We start from the raw sequence: 19531 nt of genomic DNA on the forward strand, positions 1-19531 counted from the left end.
GATGGTTTTCACCCCCATTCTCATCTTGAAAATAATAAATAAATTAATAAACCCCAGCTCGATTTTTGAGGTGAGGCATAGGGTTCTGCTAAATATGGATTGTTTCAAGGTTTGCTTGAAAAGAATGTTTTCTGCAACACTAGTTCATTATCTTTGTGGGTGGTCATGTGCCACCTTATATTAGTAAAGCCAGAAATATACATATCATCATCCCATAGTGGTTGCCTGATTAGTTAACATGAGAACCATAAAAATGTGCAGTTGTAAGGCTACCCTGACAGCGATAAATCAGTGTGTGGAATAAGCATTCATTGTGGAAGTGGAAGGGAAAAAGGCATCCGTTGCAGACAGTTAAAATGCATAACTGATTTATGGAATTTCATTTATTCGTTATAGTGAGTTTAAGTAAGAATATGGAACACATACTAATAAGGCCTTGGTCAAAACTATTTCAGAAACTGTCATTATTAGAAATTCTTTTCACTGGCATTCTAAAGAATTGTTGATGACCACAGGAATATTTCTATCTCATTCTATTTAGAAACAATTATGAGTGTGTATCATATTTAATGTATCTTCCTCTTTCATTTCTCAAGTAACCAACTATGATATTACAGAGAGAGGTTTGACTTGGGTAGAGAATATATACCAGGACCAGATGAGCAGTTTTAGAAACTAGGATCCTGTTTCATGCAAATATTCTTGGTAATAAACTGGAAGGAAAACTTTATCATACATGAGCCAAATTGTTTTAAATAAAATGCATTTTAATAGTGATTCAAGAAGCACTTGAAATGTTTGTCGATTCAGCCACTAAGCTGCTGTGGTATATTTTAATATATGGTTCTGTGATCCTTTGCGCAAGACAAGGAATGACTCAATCTGCTGTTATTTCTTTACCCACCAGTCATCCTTGGGCCTCTTCATTTTGGATGATACAGTGCAGCCATCCACAACATGAAATCTCTCAAGTTTAACTTGTAGCTTTTATGCTTCTCTACCTCTTACCAATGGGCTGTTAGGCCAAACTTTTTTTTTCCCTTCTGACCCACCAGTGTTGGATAGTTTGCATTTGTGGTTTCTGGGACTAATCATGAGAGGATTCCAGGGAGCCTCCAGATTCTGCTGTGTCATTCTCTGATTCTATTTACCTTCAGAATTTGGTCTCTAATTCAAAAGCTGCAAATGTGTTATGTCAGCATGAGTGCAATTTAATGCTTATAATACTCCTTTCCAGAGTTCTGACATGACAGAAAGTTATCCTATTTTGTTTGTCTGGAATAGATGGTTACTGAAACCATTTTAGTGTCCCCCTCCCCCCCACCACCACATTCTCCGGCGGTAGCTATGTTTGAACACTAGCTTTTCAACTAATGTTAAAAAATTAACAAACACTTGTGGAAATATTCTTCTTCCCACCTTTTTGTTGTAGTTGGTCATCTTTTGCATAATAAGCAATATATGATCTCCCTCCTCACTCAAACCGTGGACTTTACAGAGGAATAAATTATTTAAATTTAATATTTCCTGTTCTAAAATGGAGATGATTTCTTTTTGCTTACTGGTGATCTATGAAACTAGCTCTGGATTACTAGATGCCATTTTCTGTTTGGTGTGCATTTAAACTAGTGGTATAAAAATGAGCAATGGATTTCCCCTTCATTAGTCTCACTCTACAGATTCCAATTTAAGTTGTGTACATGCATTCAGAAGCCCTTTAAAGAGGTAAGATCTTCAGGCAGGCCATTTATCCCTGTGTGTGTACAATGCATTTTTTTCCCTAAAAGGGGCGTCTTAATTTGACAGTAGAATTAGGTATAAAAATAGCAAACATATTTTGAAATACTTATCTATAATAATCATTAATAGTTTATGGTAGCCACTTTACTAAACAATCTCTTGTTGTCAAACAAAGGAGTCTGGTATAGAGATGAATAAAATAAAAATGGTAAAGAAGCCTGTGCCTTTATGGGAGTTTAAAGAGATTCATGTCTTATAAGCAATATAAAGTATTTGTCACTAGCAAGAGTAATATTCAACAGATTCCAAAAAAGTGGCATAAACTTGAACTTCCTTGGCTTCTTACATGTAGAACTGAATTATTTTGAAAAAAACATGCTGGTTATTTTTAAAATAAATTCCAAATATTGAAGTTGGATTTATGATGTTTTATCCTAATAACCAGGTAACATTTTGTTGAATTTTCCTTCCAGCTTTAGCGAATGCATTTAGCACAGTGTTCCCCCCCACCACCTATACCAATAGAACTCCTTCATACAGCAGATACTGTGAGTAATAATGGAAACCTTTTAGGCATCTTTCTTTGCCTAGAAGGAAATAGTTCCTCACATTTTGGGGGGGATGGGGGTTAGTTGGGAGGGGATAAACTAAACAGGAAGACAAGGAATATCGCGGGGACACTGAAGGGAAGCGGCTAGAGAAGGTGGGCAGGGGAGGCAGGAGGGGCACATGCAGGGGTGAAAGTAAGTCGAGTGACTTAGCGGTACGCTGGGGCCAGCTCTGGCCCCCAGAAGGGGCGGGGCTGAGGGGGTCAGAGCCAGCCCCAGCCCACCCTGTAAGGTAAGTGCCCCCCCTCCTTCTCCTCCCCCTCCTCCACCGGGGTTGCAGCAGCAGCCCAGGGCTCCGGGGGCTATTTAAAGGGCCTGGGGCTCCCCTGCTTCTACTGCCCCGGTCCTTTAATTAGCTGCCGGAGCCCTGGGGAAGCGGCAGAGCTCCGGTGGCTATTTAAAGGACTGGGGCGGCAGAGGCAGCTGGAGCCCCGGCCCTTTAAATAGCTGCCAGAGCCCTGCAGCCGCTACCCCAGGGCTCAAGCAGCAGGGCTATGGAGGCAATTTAAAGGGCCTGGGGTCTCTGGGTCTCTGCTTGAACTGATATTGCTGATTCCAGTCTTTGGCTGGCTGTTCCCTGCAAGGATGGCCCCTGGGTCTTAATTCACCCAAAGTAGGGGTCTCCCTGCACAGTATTGTGGGGTGAGAGTGAGGAGGGTTTCTGGGAAAGGGGTCACCGAGGCTGGCTCCTACTTTATCTCCTGCGTCTCCCAACAAGTGCATCAGTACATGCTTATGCTGCTTCTGCAGCTACTCCTGCAGTAAATGTATTAGAATTCAGGTGTTAGGATGGATTAGCCTTAATTTCACAATACACTGTAGACTGTACAATTAATCTTATTTTATTTGGGCCTTCTGGATCCAAAATTGGTGTGTTCAGCTTGTTGACTGCAAATCAAGAAGGAATGTTTATAACAGTGTGTGTCATGAATAGGACCCTACCAAAATTGTGGCCATGAAAAATGCGTTCTAGACCATGAAATCTGTTGTCCTCCTGTGAAATCTGGTCTTTTGTGTGCTCTTACCCTATACTATACAGATTTCACAAGGGAGACCAGTGTTTCTCAAATTGGGGGTCCTGACCCAAAAGGGAGATGCACGGGGGTGGGGGGGAGGGGTCACAGTATTGCCACCCTTACTTCTGGGTGATGCTTTCAGAGCTGGGTGGCCAGACAGCGATGGCTGTTGGCTGAGTGCCCAGCTCTGAAAGCGGTGCCCCGCCAGCAGCAGTGCAGAATTAAGGCTGGCAATAGCATACCTTATCACCCTTCCTTTTGCTGCCTTCAGAGCTGGGCGGCCAGAGCGTGGCAGCTGCTGACTGAGGGCCCAGCTCGGCAGGCAGCAGTGCAGAAGTAAGTGTGGCAATACCATACCATACCATGCCATCCTTATTTCTTTACCGCTGCTAGTGGCGGCTCTGCCTTGAGAGCTGGGCTTCCGGCCAGCAGCCACCGCTCTCCAGCTGCACAGCTCTGAAGGCAGTGCAGAAGTAAGGGTAGCAGTACCGCAACCTCCCCTACAATAACCTTGTGACACCCCCTTAACTCTTTTTTGGGTCAGGACCCCTAAACTAATAACACCATAAAATTTCAGATTTAAATAGCTGAAATCATGAAATTACGTTTTTTAAAATCCGATGACCGTGAAATTGACCAAAATGGACAATGAATTTGGTAGGGCCCTAGTCATGAATTAAAAGTATTAGAGATGGTTTTGACCATTGATATTTTTTGATCTCTTCATGTTGGGAAGATATTTGAGCTTTACTGCTCTTCAGTCCCCCCCCCACACACACACACACCGCACTGTGATAAGAATGTAAAGCATTCAGTAACTTCATTTTCTATTCCTTATGTTTACTTCTTAAAATCACACTTCAGGTGTTGCATTCACCAAAGTCTATAATATATTCTGCCCAAATAGGGGCTCTGTGAGCCAATATAGATTTTAAGAAAATGCTGTTTTCCTTTATTTATGCTTAAAGATAAAAATATGTTGAAGGTCAGCTTTCGTCTTCAGTATGATTATAGGTTCTTCAAATTAAATTCCATTTTTAAGGGATTCTCTAGTTGCATGCTGTATGTATACCTTCTGTCCCATTGCTTCCATTTTCTCTTTGGCCAACATAACTTTTCTTAAAATGTTGAAATGATCATTTCCCAGAGTATACAATGGGCATAGTGTCCAAGTAAATTTGTTCACTAGGCAACAGAGAGGCTGGTATATTTTAAATCTCTGATGTTATTGTAGCTAGAAAAATGGATACTGTGTCTTTAATGGAAGCAAAAGGTTATCTTTCTGTGGCCTTTGTGTGTATGTGCTGATGTGGATGTAGGCAGCCAGACAGGCAGTGTGTGCAAAGAGACTAGGGAACCGGCTGTGGATCGATAGAAATAGTGTGAAGTGAATTAATGTGAGGCAGGCAGTCTGTCTGTCATAAGGATTGCAGGGAATGTGGGGCAGTGCTGGTCAGTCACTGCAGAAATCTGTTTCCAATAAATTTAAACCCTCTGTCTGGAAATAAACTGCAGACATTCTCATGCTCCCATTGTTAAAACCCAATTAATTTGGATAATTATATATATCAAATCATTGCCCCTATTGTGTTTTAATTAGAAATTTTGAAAGATGCAACTGTATGAAACCGAAGAAATAAAAACTTGAAAAAATGAATTTATTTAATTTGCTTAAATATGAATGATAATCCATATTATCCCTACAAAAGAAAATAAATTATCAGTGATTTAAAATTAATATATTTCTAACAGATTATATGCATCTTTTATAAAGTTTAATTTAAAGTCTGATGCTTTGCATTGATTTCAATTGGAGTTTTGATTCAGCTCACTCCCAAGCTTAGATAAAAGAGGAGGGTTCTGCAGTTGGTTTTGCAATCACTGAGGTACAGCCTTCCTGCAACAAAAACAGTTCAGTTAAATCAAACCTTAAGAGTGCAGATGGAGCTCAAAATCCAAATATGACAGACCTCAGTGAAAGCAAAAAGAAAGCTGAGATCTGGAGACATTGAATCCTGACTATCAAATCTGTAACAACAAGTAGGCACATAGAATGTTAGTACTTCGTATAGTACTGAAAAGCTGGCACAGGTTACACGAGAAATGAAAAAATACCATCTGAACATACTTGGCATCAGTGAGATGAAATGGGCAGGGAGTGGCAAGATGATGCTACAAAGAGGAATGCATGAAAGAGGAGGAGGAATGATGCTAAATGACATCACGGTGAAGACCCTGCTGCCTTGGGAACCAGTGAGTGACAGACTAGCAACGTCTGGACTGCAAAGAAGACATATCAAGTGTACAATAATCCAGGTATGTGCAACAACAGACTCTGCAGGTGACAGTGAAAAGGATACATCCTACAAACAGGTGCAGCAAGTATTGGATGCCATGCTTAACCATGACATTATGCTGATGACAGGCAACTTCAGTGTACAAATGGGCAACTATGCTGGTTTGGAAGGAGTCAGGGACACAGCAGTAGAAGATATCCAAACTAATAATAGTGAACGCTGAATCTATGTGGCACAAACACCCAAGCCATAGGAGGCAATCTCTTCCAACACAAGAGGAGACACAAGTTCACATGGAGATCACCAGTCAATGTGACTTTCAACCAGATAGAGCACGTGTGTATATCTAAGTGATGTGTGTCTTTGAGGGGTGTCAGAGTCAGCAGAGGAGCAGATATTGGCTCAGATCATTATCTTTTAGTGGCCACAATACAACTTAAACTCAAAAAGATCACTAAGACAGATAAAAAGAGTATTCTAGTAATAGGGACAAAGGACAAAGAAAAACAGCTCAGATTCCAGACTGCCCTTAGCAACCTTTGCAGTGTTTTACAGGACCAGGTTGTTAGAAAGTCTGGAAGACAGATGGTAAAACTGGTAGAAGGTGGTAGTCGAGACAGCAGAGGAAGTAGTAGACCTCCAAAGAAGGCAGAAGATGCATGGATTACATCTGGAACATGGGCAATGACTGATGAATGAAAAGCTCTGAAGGCAAAAAAGGAACAGTGCAAGACACAGGAAGAACTCCTAGACACAGATGAAAGATACAGAGAAAAAGAGAAGAGATGAAGGCAAGATAGAAATGCCTTTTTTCAGGAGAAGGCTAAGAGGCCTACAAAGCAGCTCAGAGGGGAGACATCAAGCGCTTTATAGAATAGTGCATGACCTCTCGGGAAGAACCAGACTGTCACAGGTGATGACCATCAAGGATTTTCATGGACAGATGTTGAAAATGCATGAAGAACAAGTCAAATAATGGAAAGACCATTTTCATTTTATGTTAAGCTGTCCAGATCATGCACAGGATCTAGAGAAATGCCAGTGCTAAGTTAGAAATAAAAGGACCAATAACACTATCAAAGGCCTCAGACGGGGAAGTTCCTGGAGGTTGACAGAATTCAAGCAACAGTACTGAAGTCAGGAATCAAAATTCTGATTGAAAGCTGCTAACAAAACTCTAACAAAATATGGGTGAAAGAAAAATGGTATTATTGTGGCATTTCCAAAAAATGGTGCTCTTACTCAATACATAAACTGGAGAGGTATAGTACTGCTATCAGTCCTGGGCAAAGTCTTGGCTACTGTTATGCTGAATAGAATGAAGAAACCAGGGTATGGAATATTACCAAAAAACCAGGCTGGGTTCCGTCCATGTAGACGATATTATGAGCAGATAATCAGTCTTTGATAGATGATCAAAAAAGCTACTGCTTGGCAAAAACCCATCTTACCAACTTTTAAAAAGCGTTTAGTAGTGTCCACAGTGAGACCCTGTGGAATATTGTTAAGAGCTACTGGATACGAGACAAACTGATCAACATATAAACTCCTTATTATGATGGAAGTAGATGTGCAGCCAGATCAGATACAGGTCAGCGGGAGTGGTTGGATATTGTGAGTGGAGTTAGACAAGGGAGTGTGTTGTCACCAATCTTCTTTGCATTAGCAGTTGGCTGGGTGATGAAATGAACAACAAAAGGCATTATGCAGGTTTAAATGGGTAACAGAGACTAGTGACTCACCATTGCTTTGCTGAGTACATTGTGAAACAGAATGGTTGTCCTTGCATCAGAGGTAGAACAGGAAGCAGCAAACATTAGATTGAAAGTAAATGAAGAGAAAATAAAGATGGTTGAAGGTAGGAAACTGGACAACAGATGCAAAGGTATATGTGGACAGAAAAGAAATAGAACAGACAGAAGAGTTCTGCTGTCTAGGAAGAGTGATGACATTTGAAGGAGATTGTGATAAAGATATTCATACTAGATTAGGAAAAGCAAACACCACTTTTGGAAGGATGAACAACATCTAATCAAATAGAGCTCTCCACACCAAAGGAAAGGTCAGATTATACCATGTGATTATACAGAGCACACCACTGTACAGAGCAGAGAGTTGGCCGATGGTAGTGGCTAACAAAAAGAGTGTATGTGAGAGTAATGGATCTGATCGAGCAGTGCATGTTAGAAAATATCATCAGAGAAAGAATGCTCAGGTGGTTGGGACCTGTACACTGAATGGAAGATGGGAGACATGCTAAGCAAGCATTAAACTGGATATCTGAAGGAGGAAAGAGAAAGAGAGACAAGCCAAGGAAGAAGTGGTAGAAGACCATGACAGATGATATTGAATGAGCTGGCATCCTCTGGGAAGAAGCGTTGCAACTAGCAACTGGCCCTGGTTGCTGGAGGAACTGGACTCCCTGTTGTGTTAGCGGCCCTGGAGGAACTAAGGCCTCAGGCAAGGTAAGGATAGTTTGACTGGGCTCTTAGGAGTTAGGGCTTGTTTATACAGCACGGCAATGCATATGAGAGGGTGTGATCTGAAAAGCACCCCAACCTGTTGCTCATTAACTGGTCTTTGGTGTACGTTAACATACATATGCTTGATCCTTTTACTTTTGGAAGACTTGAGTTATAAGAGCAGAAAAATACAACTAAAATAATATTGCATTGCACAATATTAATGTATTTAAGTGAATGATAAATAGGTTAGGCAGCTATATTTAATATTATGATTATTACACATATTGGATATCACACATTGGTGAAATCACTCATAGTAAAATAAGTTTTCAGTCATATTTAGTATTTTATTTAGCCTATTTTGAACATGCATTCAGGTTTTTATGACACATTTAAGACATACTTTTTAGGTGGTTTTTCCCCACAATTATCTAGAAAGCACTGGAGTACAGGAATACATGTTCCTGATTACTGGATTTTCACTGAGCAGAAATAAATATTTTATTGTATATCTGATGTAAACCAACACATACGTGGGCGTTCTTTTAATATTGTCCTTTTTATTTATCCTTATTAAGCCTAGGTATTGTAGCACATATCAAATGGAACATCACCCTCCTTTTGGTGACCCACAGATTCGTGGTTGCCATAATGTAAACTAGTATTCACTAAGGGTGCTATCCAATAAAAAGTTACCTTTTGGGGCCACCGTACCATGAGCTTCTGATAACTTATCCAGTTATATAGCCACAGAGACTGTACTTTACTTGAGGAGGAGCTTCCATTTCAGAAGAGGCTTTCTCATGCATTTTTTTAAGGATTAAGCAACCATTTAAATCTATCCTCTTCCTGGGATGGGAAAAGAAATGGAAGAATTGCAGACAGTGCCTAGCCCTGGGGTCTTAAGAGTCATGTTGGGGATGCATCAAACATGTTTGCTGTGCCTGCTGACATCCTAATGTAGGGAAGCGGATTCTGCGTAGAGTGCTTAGGAACAAGTGGATCATATTCTAGATTGCTGCATGCAGAAGATGGAATTTATGAAGCTCCTTGTTGCAGAGTGGTTTTATTTGTTTGCCTTTATGCAGAGGACCAATGTGTTCTCTGACTGAGTAGAGATGTGTATTCATGCGTGTTTTTGTTTTGTTCAGTGCATAGGTTTTGATGATTATTTATACAGCCTAATAGGTGTGGGGTGGTGCTCTGTTATGGAGGGTTTGACTGTGACTCCATAGTTAAGGTTGCCTTCTCAAAGAGGCTGAAATTAGGGCATGCATTCCTGGCAGGGAAGGTGGTGTCCTACATGTTGATCTTTCCATTGTAAATTCTACACAAAGTTTATTATGTCTTTTGAGTTTTCTATGTAGTTTTTGTTTAGCTTTGTGTAACAGATTATTAACAGGGAGTGTTTAAAATGGGTTTCTATCTGAAATCTGTGAGGCTTTTTAGTTTGTTGTTGTAGACGTGCAGCGTTAACACTATGTATCTACAGAAAATTGATCCTGAGTAGGTATTGCAAAGTGGGTAGTAAGAAAGAAATATTTAAGGTTAACAGTCAATTTCTGCCAATAGCTGAAAGCTAAAAATGTATTCTTCAACAGAGACTGGCATATGCAGTCACTATCTCTGGAGATACTCATGAAGAATTGCCCTTGCGAAATAGTTGCCTCCTCACATTGTTCTCAGTCAGACTGAAGCCACATGCTGCTCTTAGTTAATATGGTTGCCATTTCCCTTCAACCTGTGCAGGAGGAAATTTGGACTGCCCTTAGTAAAGATGACCCCCTCTGTCCATTGTTCTCATTGCCAGTGAGATCATCCTTTGAGGAAAATGATTGCCTTCCTCCATGCTGTCAGGTGGCACAGTGCCACTGTTAGGAGCAGGTGAATAGGGAAGAGGCAAGCATGAGGGGGAAATGGGATGGGTATGTGTATGCACAAGGGAATTTTTCAGGAGAGATTTTGGGGTCAAGGGAATAGGAGAGGCAAGAGGGAAAATGTATAGGGTAAAACAGTGGAGATTTGGCATCCGGTGTTAAACTCTTTCTCTTAAAATATGGAAGTTCACCACCATTAGTGTGAAATTGGTAAGGTTGCTTCACACACAACCACAAAAGCACAGGAAATGAAAAGTCGAGTTTCCTATATGCCTTCTAATCTTCCACTCAATCATACACCTAACCACTTCTACAATTACTGTACATCACAAATAACGTTAATTTTGTCCTGCTAGTAATGCCAGCCTTCCAGCACCTCCTTACCAGGCTAACCCCTTGCAATACACCAAACTATTGCACTAAATCTGTACCATCAAGAACATTTGGGGGGGAAAGGGGATATTATGATGAAGGGTGTGTGCCAGAGAGAAGGCTGACGGATGGTCTGGTGTGTTTGGAGTGGGTAGTCTGGTAAAGGAAGCATTGAAATGCTCACATCCGTAGGGGAGCAGAGTTCAAATTATGAACTGTGGTGTACATTAGTTGTGATAGTGGTAAGATAAAATTATAAACTTTATGTTTTAATAATATACTGTGTGCTAAAGCTATTAATTTAGGTGGTCTTCACATGATCACTGCTAGCAGGCTTAGTGAAGTGATACTAGTAACTGTTACTGATTTGGTTGTGTGTTCCGTCCTCTGTCGTTTCATTACCTTCTTTTATTACTCCATTCCTTCAATTTAAGGGCAATCACTTATGGAGAAATCTTTTTCTTGTACTTTGGATTTAGAAATTCATTCTTTCATGGTGGCCCTGAGCATATTATGATGACAGCTGAACTAATATTTTGACACACAATTTTGTTTTTGTGTGTCTGTGTAAAATGTTTTTTTACACAAGAGTGTACCACAGTGGGTCTGCCCTGTTTTGTTTTTCATCAGAGAAATAGGAATTGCTATATCCAACCAGACCAGTGGTGTGTCTAGTCCAATATCCTGCCTTTGGCAATGGCTTCAGATGCTAGTCCAAAAAATCCTCCCCAAGAAATCCTGAAGTGGGCAATTACTGAATAATTTGCCCATAAGGGATATTTCTTTGAAACTATATTAGCCAGAAGCTGTCATGTTCTGAAGCATGAGATTCCACACACCTTCCAAACTCTAGTTTTTAAAATTCTTTCTGATGTAACTCTCAGTGTTCTCATTATCCATGTAAATGTCCAATCCTTTTTATAGTTGAATGCATCAGAAGTACAAGAAATATATAAATGCCTTAAACGTTTTTCTTTAGGAGGAATCGTTCCTATGTTTATATTTATAGAAAATTATATACCATTTTGTCAAACTTAGAAAAAAATCTGATATTAATACATTTTAAAGGCAGCTAAAGGCGTGTCTGTATTTTGCCTCCAAATCTCAATATTAAACCTGCTTCTATATGCTGATATAAAAGGAAGGAAAATTTGAAATTTTATTGGAAAGAAACTTTCCTTAGTGCTGAACAGAAAGAGTTATAAAGATATTATTTCTAAGCATTGGCAATTCCTAGTGGGAGAAAATTAAGGTTGTTTGTGATTATAAATTCCAAAAAAACCCAACTAAAAACAAAATAGTCATTTTTTTAATGTGACTAAATTTGTTTCAGCTGGAGTGACAGTGGAAGCCATTCAAACTGGTAGTGCAAGTCCAGATTCATCAGGGTCAGAAGCCAAAGTTCAGGAAGAAGAGCATGATCTTGTTGATGATGACATCACAGCAGGTGAGCATGAATATATTTAATACCACTACTACATTCCTATTGTTATTGTATCCCTTCCTTTTAAATCCTTTAGGCGAGTGTGTGCTTGGAGGAAACATGAATTTGAGCAAAAATATTTGAGAACCCTTTCCTAAGAAAGTATAATTAGTGTATTTGCATGTGTTGTATATTTGTGAATTGTATCTAGTGATCTTTTATATTTAACAAAAATATAGAATCTGAAATTATGAATTAGGATAAAATTTACTGTCAAGCAACAATTATCCTGAGGTATAAAGTACTTGGTGACAAGTATTGCTAAAAAGAAAAAGATTGTGTTACATGAGGAAGATCATTGCATAAGACAAACTTTAACATTACAGGATGAAAATTTGCATACATTGCTTCCAGTGATAGGGTACATGTTGATTATGCCCTGACAATGTTAACTTCTTCTTTGAGTGATGGTCCCTATGTATATTTCACATGTGAGTACTCATGCATGCCATGCACCCCAGTTTGGAAATTCTTCAAAGCAGTGTCTGTTGACCCACACATGCGCAGTAGCTTCCCTTGTGCTCCCAACCAAGGCAGTGTTGATCGATGCCTCCCCAGTTCCTTCTTACTGCCACATGTCCTAAGTTGGAATCATGCCCTCCTTCACTCTGTGAATAACCTGTAAAGTAAAATGTTTGTACATAGTTTTATATATTAACTTAGTAGTTATAGTATAGTATTGTTCCCCCACACCTAGTCCCTGTAGGGGGAAATCCTCTCTGGTCCCAGAAGATGGTTGAGAAGCTGTGCTTACCATCCCTCCAGATCTGACCCTCCCCCCCGGGTATAGTACCTATTTCCCTTGACGGCCGCCATGACAAATGGATCCCTCCTTATTGGGACCCTTGGGATCCCTGTGGCAGGTACCAGGCCCCTGTCAGAAGTCATACCACTCCTCCCCCTCTTGTCAGCTGATTCCATCAGTGTATAAGTAGGAAGAACTGGAACTAGTTCCATTGGTACCAACAGTTCCGATGGGTGCCCTTTCATCATTTCCAGATGACGCCATCGCTCCTTCATTGCCTTCTTCGTCAGATGGCCACCGTCAATATCAGGAGCTGTTGCAAAGGATCGCTAACAATCTGCAGATCCCATTAGAAGAGGTCCAGGATCCTTAACACCCTCTCTTGGACAATTTGCAATCACAAGGACCGACCAGGGTGGCACTTCCAGTTAACATGGCTATATTAGTACTAACCAGAGCAGTTTGGCACACACCAACACTTTGTGCCTGTATACCCCTCCCCAAAAGCCAAAAAATGTTATTTTGTTCCTGCCAAATGAGCTGACTTTTTTCCCATCCTGCCCCAATTTGTTGGTGGTACAGGCAGCTATGGAAAGAGCTTGGTCACACTACCAGAAATCATCCCAGCAGATAAGGGCTCAAAGAGACTGGACCTCCTGAGTAGGAAGGTCTTCTCTTCTGCAGGTCTCCAATTTTGTATAGCTAATTATTAAGTTTTATTAGCAAAATATGAGGTTAGTGGCACAGATGGCTCTCCAGGCTGCAATAGGTGCTGCATATACAGTGTCCAGAAGTTTGGCCACAGAACTGGTCACATGAAGGGACTCGTGGCTTTAGTCGGGCTTTCCTAGAGAGATCCAAAACACCATCCAAGATCTCTTCTTCAATGAATCCAGCCTTTTAATGAAAAGATGAATGAATCACTGCACTCTCTAAAAGAGTCAAGATCCATTCTGCATCCCTGGGGATTTACGCTCCAGCCCTCCTGGAGGAAACACTAGAGACAGTCCTTTAGATCATGACCTCCGCTGTGACATGCTCCATATGTCCACCTGAGCCTCTGTATAAATAAAAGAGAATTCAGGGGTCCGGTTTCATGGCTCCCTATACTGCCACAGGCTCCACTTACTCCCAACCACAGGCCAACAGTTATTTTTGACATGCAGGTCAAGACCTGCATACCACCCTCAATGGCACCTACTTCCTCTCCTGTCATCTTTGGAGGCCGTCTTACTTTGCCCACAGCTGGAACAAAATTACCACAGATCTTTTTTCTCTGCTCACAAACCATGTTCCTGATCCCTCTTCGGGGAGCGCTCTCACCAATTGATTCTTCAACAGGAAATGGAATACCTTTTACGCCGGGAGACAGTAGAACGTGTCCCACCCCAGTATCAAGGAACACGGTTCTACACTCCATATTTTCTAATCCCCCAAAAAGACAGAGGGTGGAGATCCATCCTGGACCTTTGGCAATTCAAATCTTTATTCAAAAGCTAAAATTCAGGATGATTGCGCTGGCATCTATAATCCCCTCCTTTCAGGAGGCAATGTGGTTGCTGCCCTTGACAGGAAGAATGCATATGTGCATATATATGTTGACCCGTCTCACAGAAATTTTCTGTACTTCATTGGCCAAGAACACTACCAGTTTCATGTCCTCGCCTGTGGGCTTGCTACAGCCCCCAGGGTATTCACTAAAGTTTTCACTGTGGTAACAGCCTAAATGCAATACCAGGGTTATACAGTATTTCCATGCCTGGATGACTGACTCCTGGTGGGCTGATCTCATCAGGAAGTCATGTCAGCAATGGGACCTCTTCAGCACCTTCTTTCTACTTTAGGTGTTTGCATAACCAAAAAAACGTACATTTTGTTACCCCAAGGACAATAACTTTTATGGGAGCATGACTGTACTCAGTCTCTGCAAGAGCATTTCTCTCCATAGACAGGCTTTATGCAATGAGCAACCTGATCTTTTGCATCACCCGCAAACTGTGGTGCGCCGGTGTCTTTCTCTGTTAGACTACATGGCTGCATGCACCTACATGATGCCGTTCACCAGATTCCACTTGCGGTGCCTGCAAGCTTGGCTCCATTTGACCTACCAACCACACAGGGATTGCGTTGACTCCAAAGTCACTGTTCCCACCAGAGTTCTGACCTCCCTTCCTTGGTGGTCCAACCCAAACAAATTCATGCTGGGATCTCTCTTCAACCCTCCCATACCAAGGGCCACCATCCTGACAGATGCCTCCCTTGCAGGGTGGGGAGTTTACCTGGACTACGACACTGCTCAGGGTACCTGGACCCTGTGTGCATTCACACAATGCAGTCAATCGATGGAACTCCTTGCCAGAGGATGTTCTGAAGGCCAAGACTGTAACAGAGTTCAAAACAGAAGTAGATACATTCATGGAGGCTAGGTCCATCAGTGGCTATTAGCCAGGATGGGCAGGGATGGTATTCCTAGCCATTGCAGGTAAGAAGCTGGGAATGGGTGACAGGGGATGGATCACTTGATGATTACCTGTTCTGTTCGTTCCCTCTGGGACACCTGGCATTGGCCACTGTCGGAAGACAGGATACTGGGCTAGATGGACCTTTTGTCTGATTCAGTATGGCCGTTCTTATGTTTTTAAAAGTGGCCAGGCTACACAAAAATTTACTGGAACTGAGAGCAGTCCACCTTGCGTACAAGGCCTTCCGTTCCCTCATACGCTCATTCCATGTACAAATAAGGTCAGGCAATATCACTGCAATGGTCTATATAAACAAACAGGGAGAGGAAGGGGAACGATCTCATCCCCTCTACCTGGAAACAGTCAGACTTTGGAGGTGATGTATCAGAAACCACATTATGATACAAGCTGCATATCTCCTGGGTGTTTACAACTTCCTGGCAGACAGGTTAAGCAGAAGCTTCTCTGTAGACCATGAATAGGAGCTCCACCACACAGTTCTAACCAACATATTAGCACAATGGGGTATTCCACTAAGGGACCTCTTTGCACCTCAGACGAATAGAAAGCTTTCCATGTACTGCTCCAGGAGAGCCACAGGCTGCAATTCCCACGGTCATGCTCTCCTGCTGTACTGGACGAATAATGTCAGATATACCTTTTGTCCCAACTACCACAGATTGAACAGAAGCTCCATGGGGACAGAGCCACCATAATCCTTCTAGCACCCTATTGGTCCAGACAGTTCTGGTTCACAGAATTCCTAAAGATGTCCACACACCTATCTATCTATCAGGATCTGCCTATTTCAGGACCTCCTAATCCAGGATGGGGTGGGGGCGGGGGGTGGAAATCAAGCACCCCAGCCGAGGCTCACTCCACCTCATGGCCTGGTGTTTGGATGGGCATCAGAAATAGAATGCTAATGCTCCATCCCATTCTGGAAATCCTTAACCAAAGTGGAAAAGATTCTACTAGAGCCTGCTACTTGGCTAAATGGCGTCGCTTTTTGGCCTGAGCACATCACCACCGATATTCACTTGATAGTCTAGGATAACTAGAATGCCCACAATATCTCCTTTCCTCAAAGAGTTCAGGTCTGGCCCCTAGTTCGCTGTAGGGGCACCTAGCAGCGATTAGTGCCTTCCTCTCTCCGGTTGAGGGATGTTTTGTCTTTACATACCTGGCTACTGTATGATTTATGAAGGGCTTGATCAGGATCTTCCCACCAATCATTAAACCTACACCTCAATGGGACTTTTGCCTTGTTCTGTAAACACTCACGGGTCTGCTCTTTGAACCTATCACAATGTGTTCCATGACCCACCTCTCCATGAAGGTGGTGTTTTTAGAAACCATCACTTTGGCCAGAAGGGTCAATGAGCAAGGAGTCATGATGGCAGACCCTCCTTATACAGTATTTCACAAAGAGAGGGCCTCCCTTAGGTTATTTCCAAAATTCCTTCCCATGATTGTTTGAGGTCTACATCAATCAATCAATACACTTACCTGTATTTTTCTTGAAACCATCTTCTGAAGACAGGACACTTCACTTCCTCATCGTCAGGCACACCCTGACATTCCACTTGCAAAGAACCAAACCCATTAGAAAATTTCTGAGACTCTTTGTTTCATAGCAGAAAGATTGTATGGACAGCCCATATCCTCACAGAGGATTTCTAAGTAGGCTTCAGGATGCATCTTAGAATGCTACAAAACAACAAAACTTCCTTCTCCTGGGGGTATTATAGTTCCCTCCATGTGGTCACAGGTGGCCTTCACAGCATCCTTATCAGACGTTCCACTACAGGAGATTTGCAGAGCGACAACTTGGAGCTTTGTCAATCTATTCATGACACACTACACTCTAACTTAAGCTGCAACTGCAGATGCAGCTGTAGGAATGGCAGAACTTCAAGCATCTCTGCTACCATCTTCCTCGCACCCTCCCTTCCATCTGAATACTGCTTGCCAGTCACCCACGTGTGCAATACACATAGGGACCATCACTTGAAGAAATGGAGCTTATTTACTGTAACTGGAGGTGTGATCTTTATTTGTATTCCACTACCCGCCCTCCTTCCCTTAGGCTTCAGATCCTGTTGGATCGTGGTAAGAGGAGGAACTGGAGAAACATCAACCCACACTGCCTCCTATATCCTCAGTCAGGAGCATGAGGGAAGTTTCTGTGCATGTATGGGTCAGTGGACGCTGGTTTGAAAAATTTCCAGACTCGGGCACATGGCACGCATGCATACACACGTGGCATATAGATAGAGATCACACTTCAAAAAGAACCTCCAGTGACAGTAAGTAATCTCCATTTCTGATCTGACTGCTAAATTATGAAGCAAAAAATGCCCTCTATTAATATATGAAATCAATGATTGTAAAATCGCAACCTGTGGATACGGTCAGCCTCTGTTGTAATAATCCAGTATCTTGATTCTTCTCATCTCCATCTAACAATCTCTTTCAGTTGAAAGTATTTAAAATCTTTCCACTGGGAAAAGAAGCTAAGGGACCCTAATGATCTCCCTAGACAACTGTGAAACCATCATTATATGTGGAGTTGATCACGTGTAGCAAACATATAGTTAATTAACATGGGCTCTCCTGCTTTGTTCCCATTTATCTCCTATTATGTTAGAATATAAACATGTTGAGAGAATGAATTTATTCTTGTTAATAGGTTCTCTGACAATGTAGTCCAGTCCATATGAAGAAGTGTGGTTTGAAAAGTAACTTCAATGATTCTCAAGCAGAGAAATAGTACTATAATAGTTTGCTTCCTTCTGCAACTATCTGTGTCTTCTGTAATTATTTGTGCTAGAAACTGAGCAAATTTTATCTCATTCATTTATTTTGTGTTATACGTGTTCTCAGCTAGTGTCTTAAATCTGGCAAGATCTGGTATGTTCAGCTTACTGCCCTTGAGATGAAATGGCTTATTTCTTAGCAATTATGGTTAATTAAAAGATTGTCTTTGATGTTTTGATCTTTCACTATTTGTCTTATAGATAATATTGAGGGTTTTGAACAAATTAGCACTGTTTAAATCAGCGCACAGCAGGGTGAACTACAGCATGTTAAAGATATACAGTACCATCATAACTTGTCACCACTGTTAGATTTTATTGTAGGCAAAGCTGATGAAGTCTAAAGAGTTCCGGTTTATTTAGTTCAACATATGTTATGACTGACCATAAAAATATGAGAAATATACAGTATTGCTCTCTTGAACTGAATCTTTCCTTTCATGCCACTGTGTATTAAAAGGGAAGAATATTCAATATCCTCAGGATTTAAATAGCTAAAAGATTTTCTTAACACCCCATCAAAGCAACTAGCATATCACAATTTATAGATTGTGTAATTTACCTTTAGTTTGTGTGACTTGATTGAGCAGCGTATGGATTTTGTGAGGGTTTAAAAGAAAACTATATTTATTTCTATTGACTAGAAGTCTATATAAGTTACATTATGATAAATCTGGTAGGCACACTGACAGAAACCCGTATCAAGAAGAGTACATTTATTTTGGGAGTATCCAATGGTTGGAGCATTTGTTCTATAGGACTTTATGGGCAATATAGCTAGTAGATTTCTTGATTATCTGTCTGATTTTCACAATAACTAAAAGGAATAAGCTTATTCATTTTTTCTGCCTTTATAAAGGAAATCGTTACTGCATAATTATTTTTGCCAGTTTGTATGCATTATAAGTTGTACATGTAATATATGTAATATGCAGAATGTATTTCTAGCATTGTTTAATAGCAGTATAATTATTCCTATAAAAGCCAGTCATCAATGAAAAATGCTGTGTTATGCTTAAGGCATATCTAAATGTAATTAAATCCACATGTAATAGAAAGTTGACTATTATGAAAATGAAAACAAATTAATGGAAGTTAGGAGTAGTAGAATGTAGATTCACAAGAAAATAGAGACCTCTTCATATCAGTATTCCCTTTGCCTACCTACTGTTTTCCTACTCCTTGACTCTCCCATCCTTAGAGTTTCCCTTCTTCCTTACCTGAAACTGTTACTGTAGTGTCAGCACTATTGTGGGCATCCAGTGTTGCAGCTGCCAAAAGGTTTTGAAGGGAAAGGGAAGCAAGCCTCTGAGGAAAGGGAAGAGACAGAAGATGGGACCTCATGTCCGAGAAATTCTAAGGTGTGAGCGTGTTTTTGCTTTGTGTAATGCTCAGCATTTTCAGGTCAGGAGACCCTAGTATGTGATTGAAGTCTGCCTGCAATGATGGGCCTTGGTCAAAAGTAGTAAGGATTCCTGGTTAGTTCACTGCTGGTGCAATTTTATGATTTGCGTTAGGTAATTAGAATACTTGTGGCGTAACTTTATAATTTACAGTTAAAAAAATTGAACCAAAAAAACTCTCATTTACATATTGAAAGTGATTGACTTACAAAGATAGACAAACAAAGCTAAAAGCTGTATAAAT

At 41.0% G+C, this 19531-nt stretch overlaps 1 protein-coding gene across 2 annotated transcripts in view; it reads left to right on the plus strand.

Moving 5' to 3' along the window:
* Positions 1 to 19531, plus strand: part of WDR7 (WD repeat domain 7) — a 346874-nt gene that overhangs the window by 139465 nt on the left and 187878 nt on the right. For both annotated transcript variants that reach the window (XM_074952395.1, XM_074952396.1), the window contains one exon: positions 11709 to 11822. In XM_074952395.1, the coding sequence (XP_074808496.1) occupies positions 11709 to 11822 (114 nt within the window). The remainder of the gene's footprint in view (positions 1 to 11708; positions 11823 to 19531) is intronic.

Source organism: Natator depressus, chromosome 5 (assembly GCF_965152275.1).
Source record: "Natator depressus isolate rNatDep1 chromosome 5, rNatDep2.hap1, whole genome shotgun sequence".
In the NCBI taxonomy this organism is placed as follows: domain Eukaryota; kingdom Metazoa; phylum Chordata; order Testudines; family Cheloniidae; genus Natator; species Natator depressus.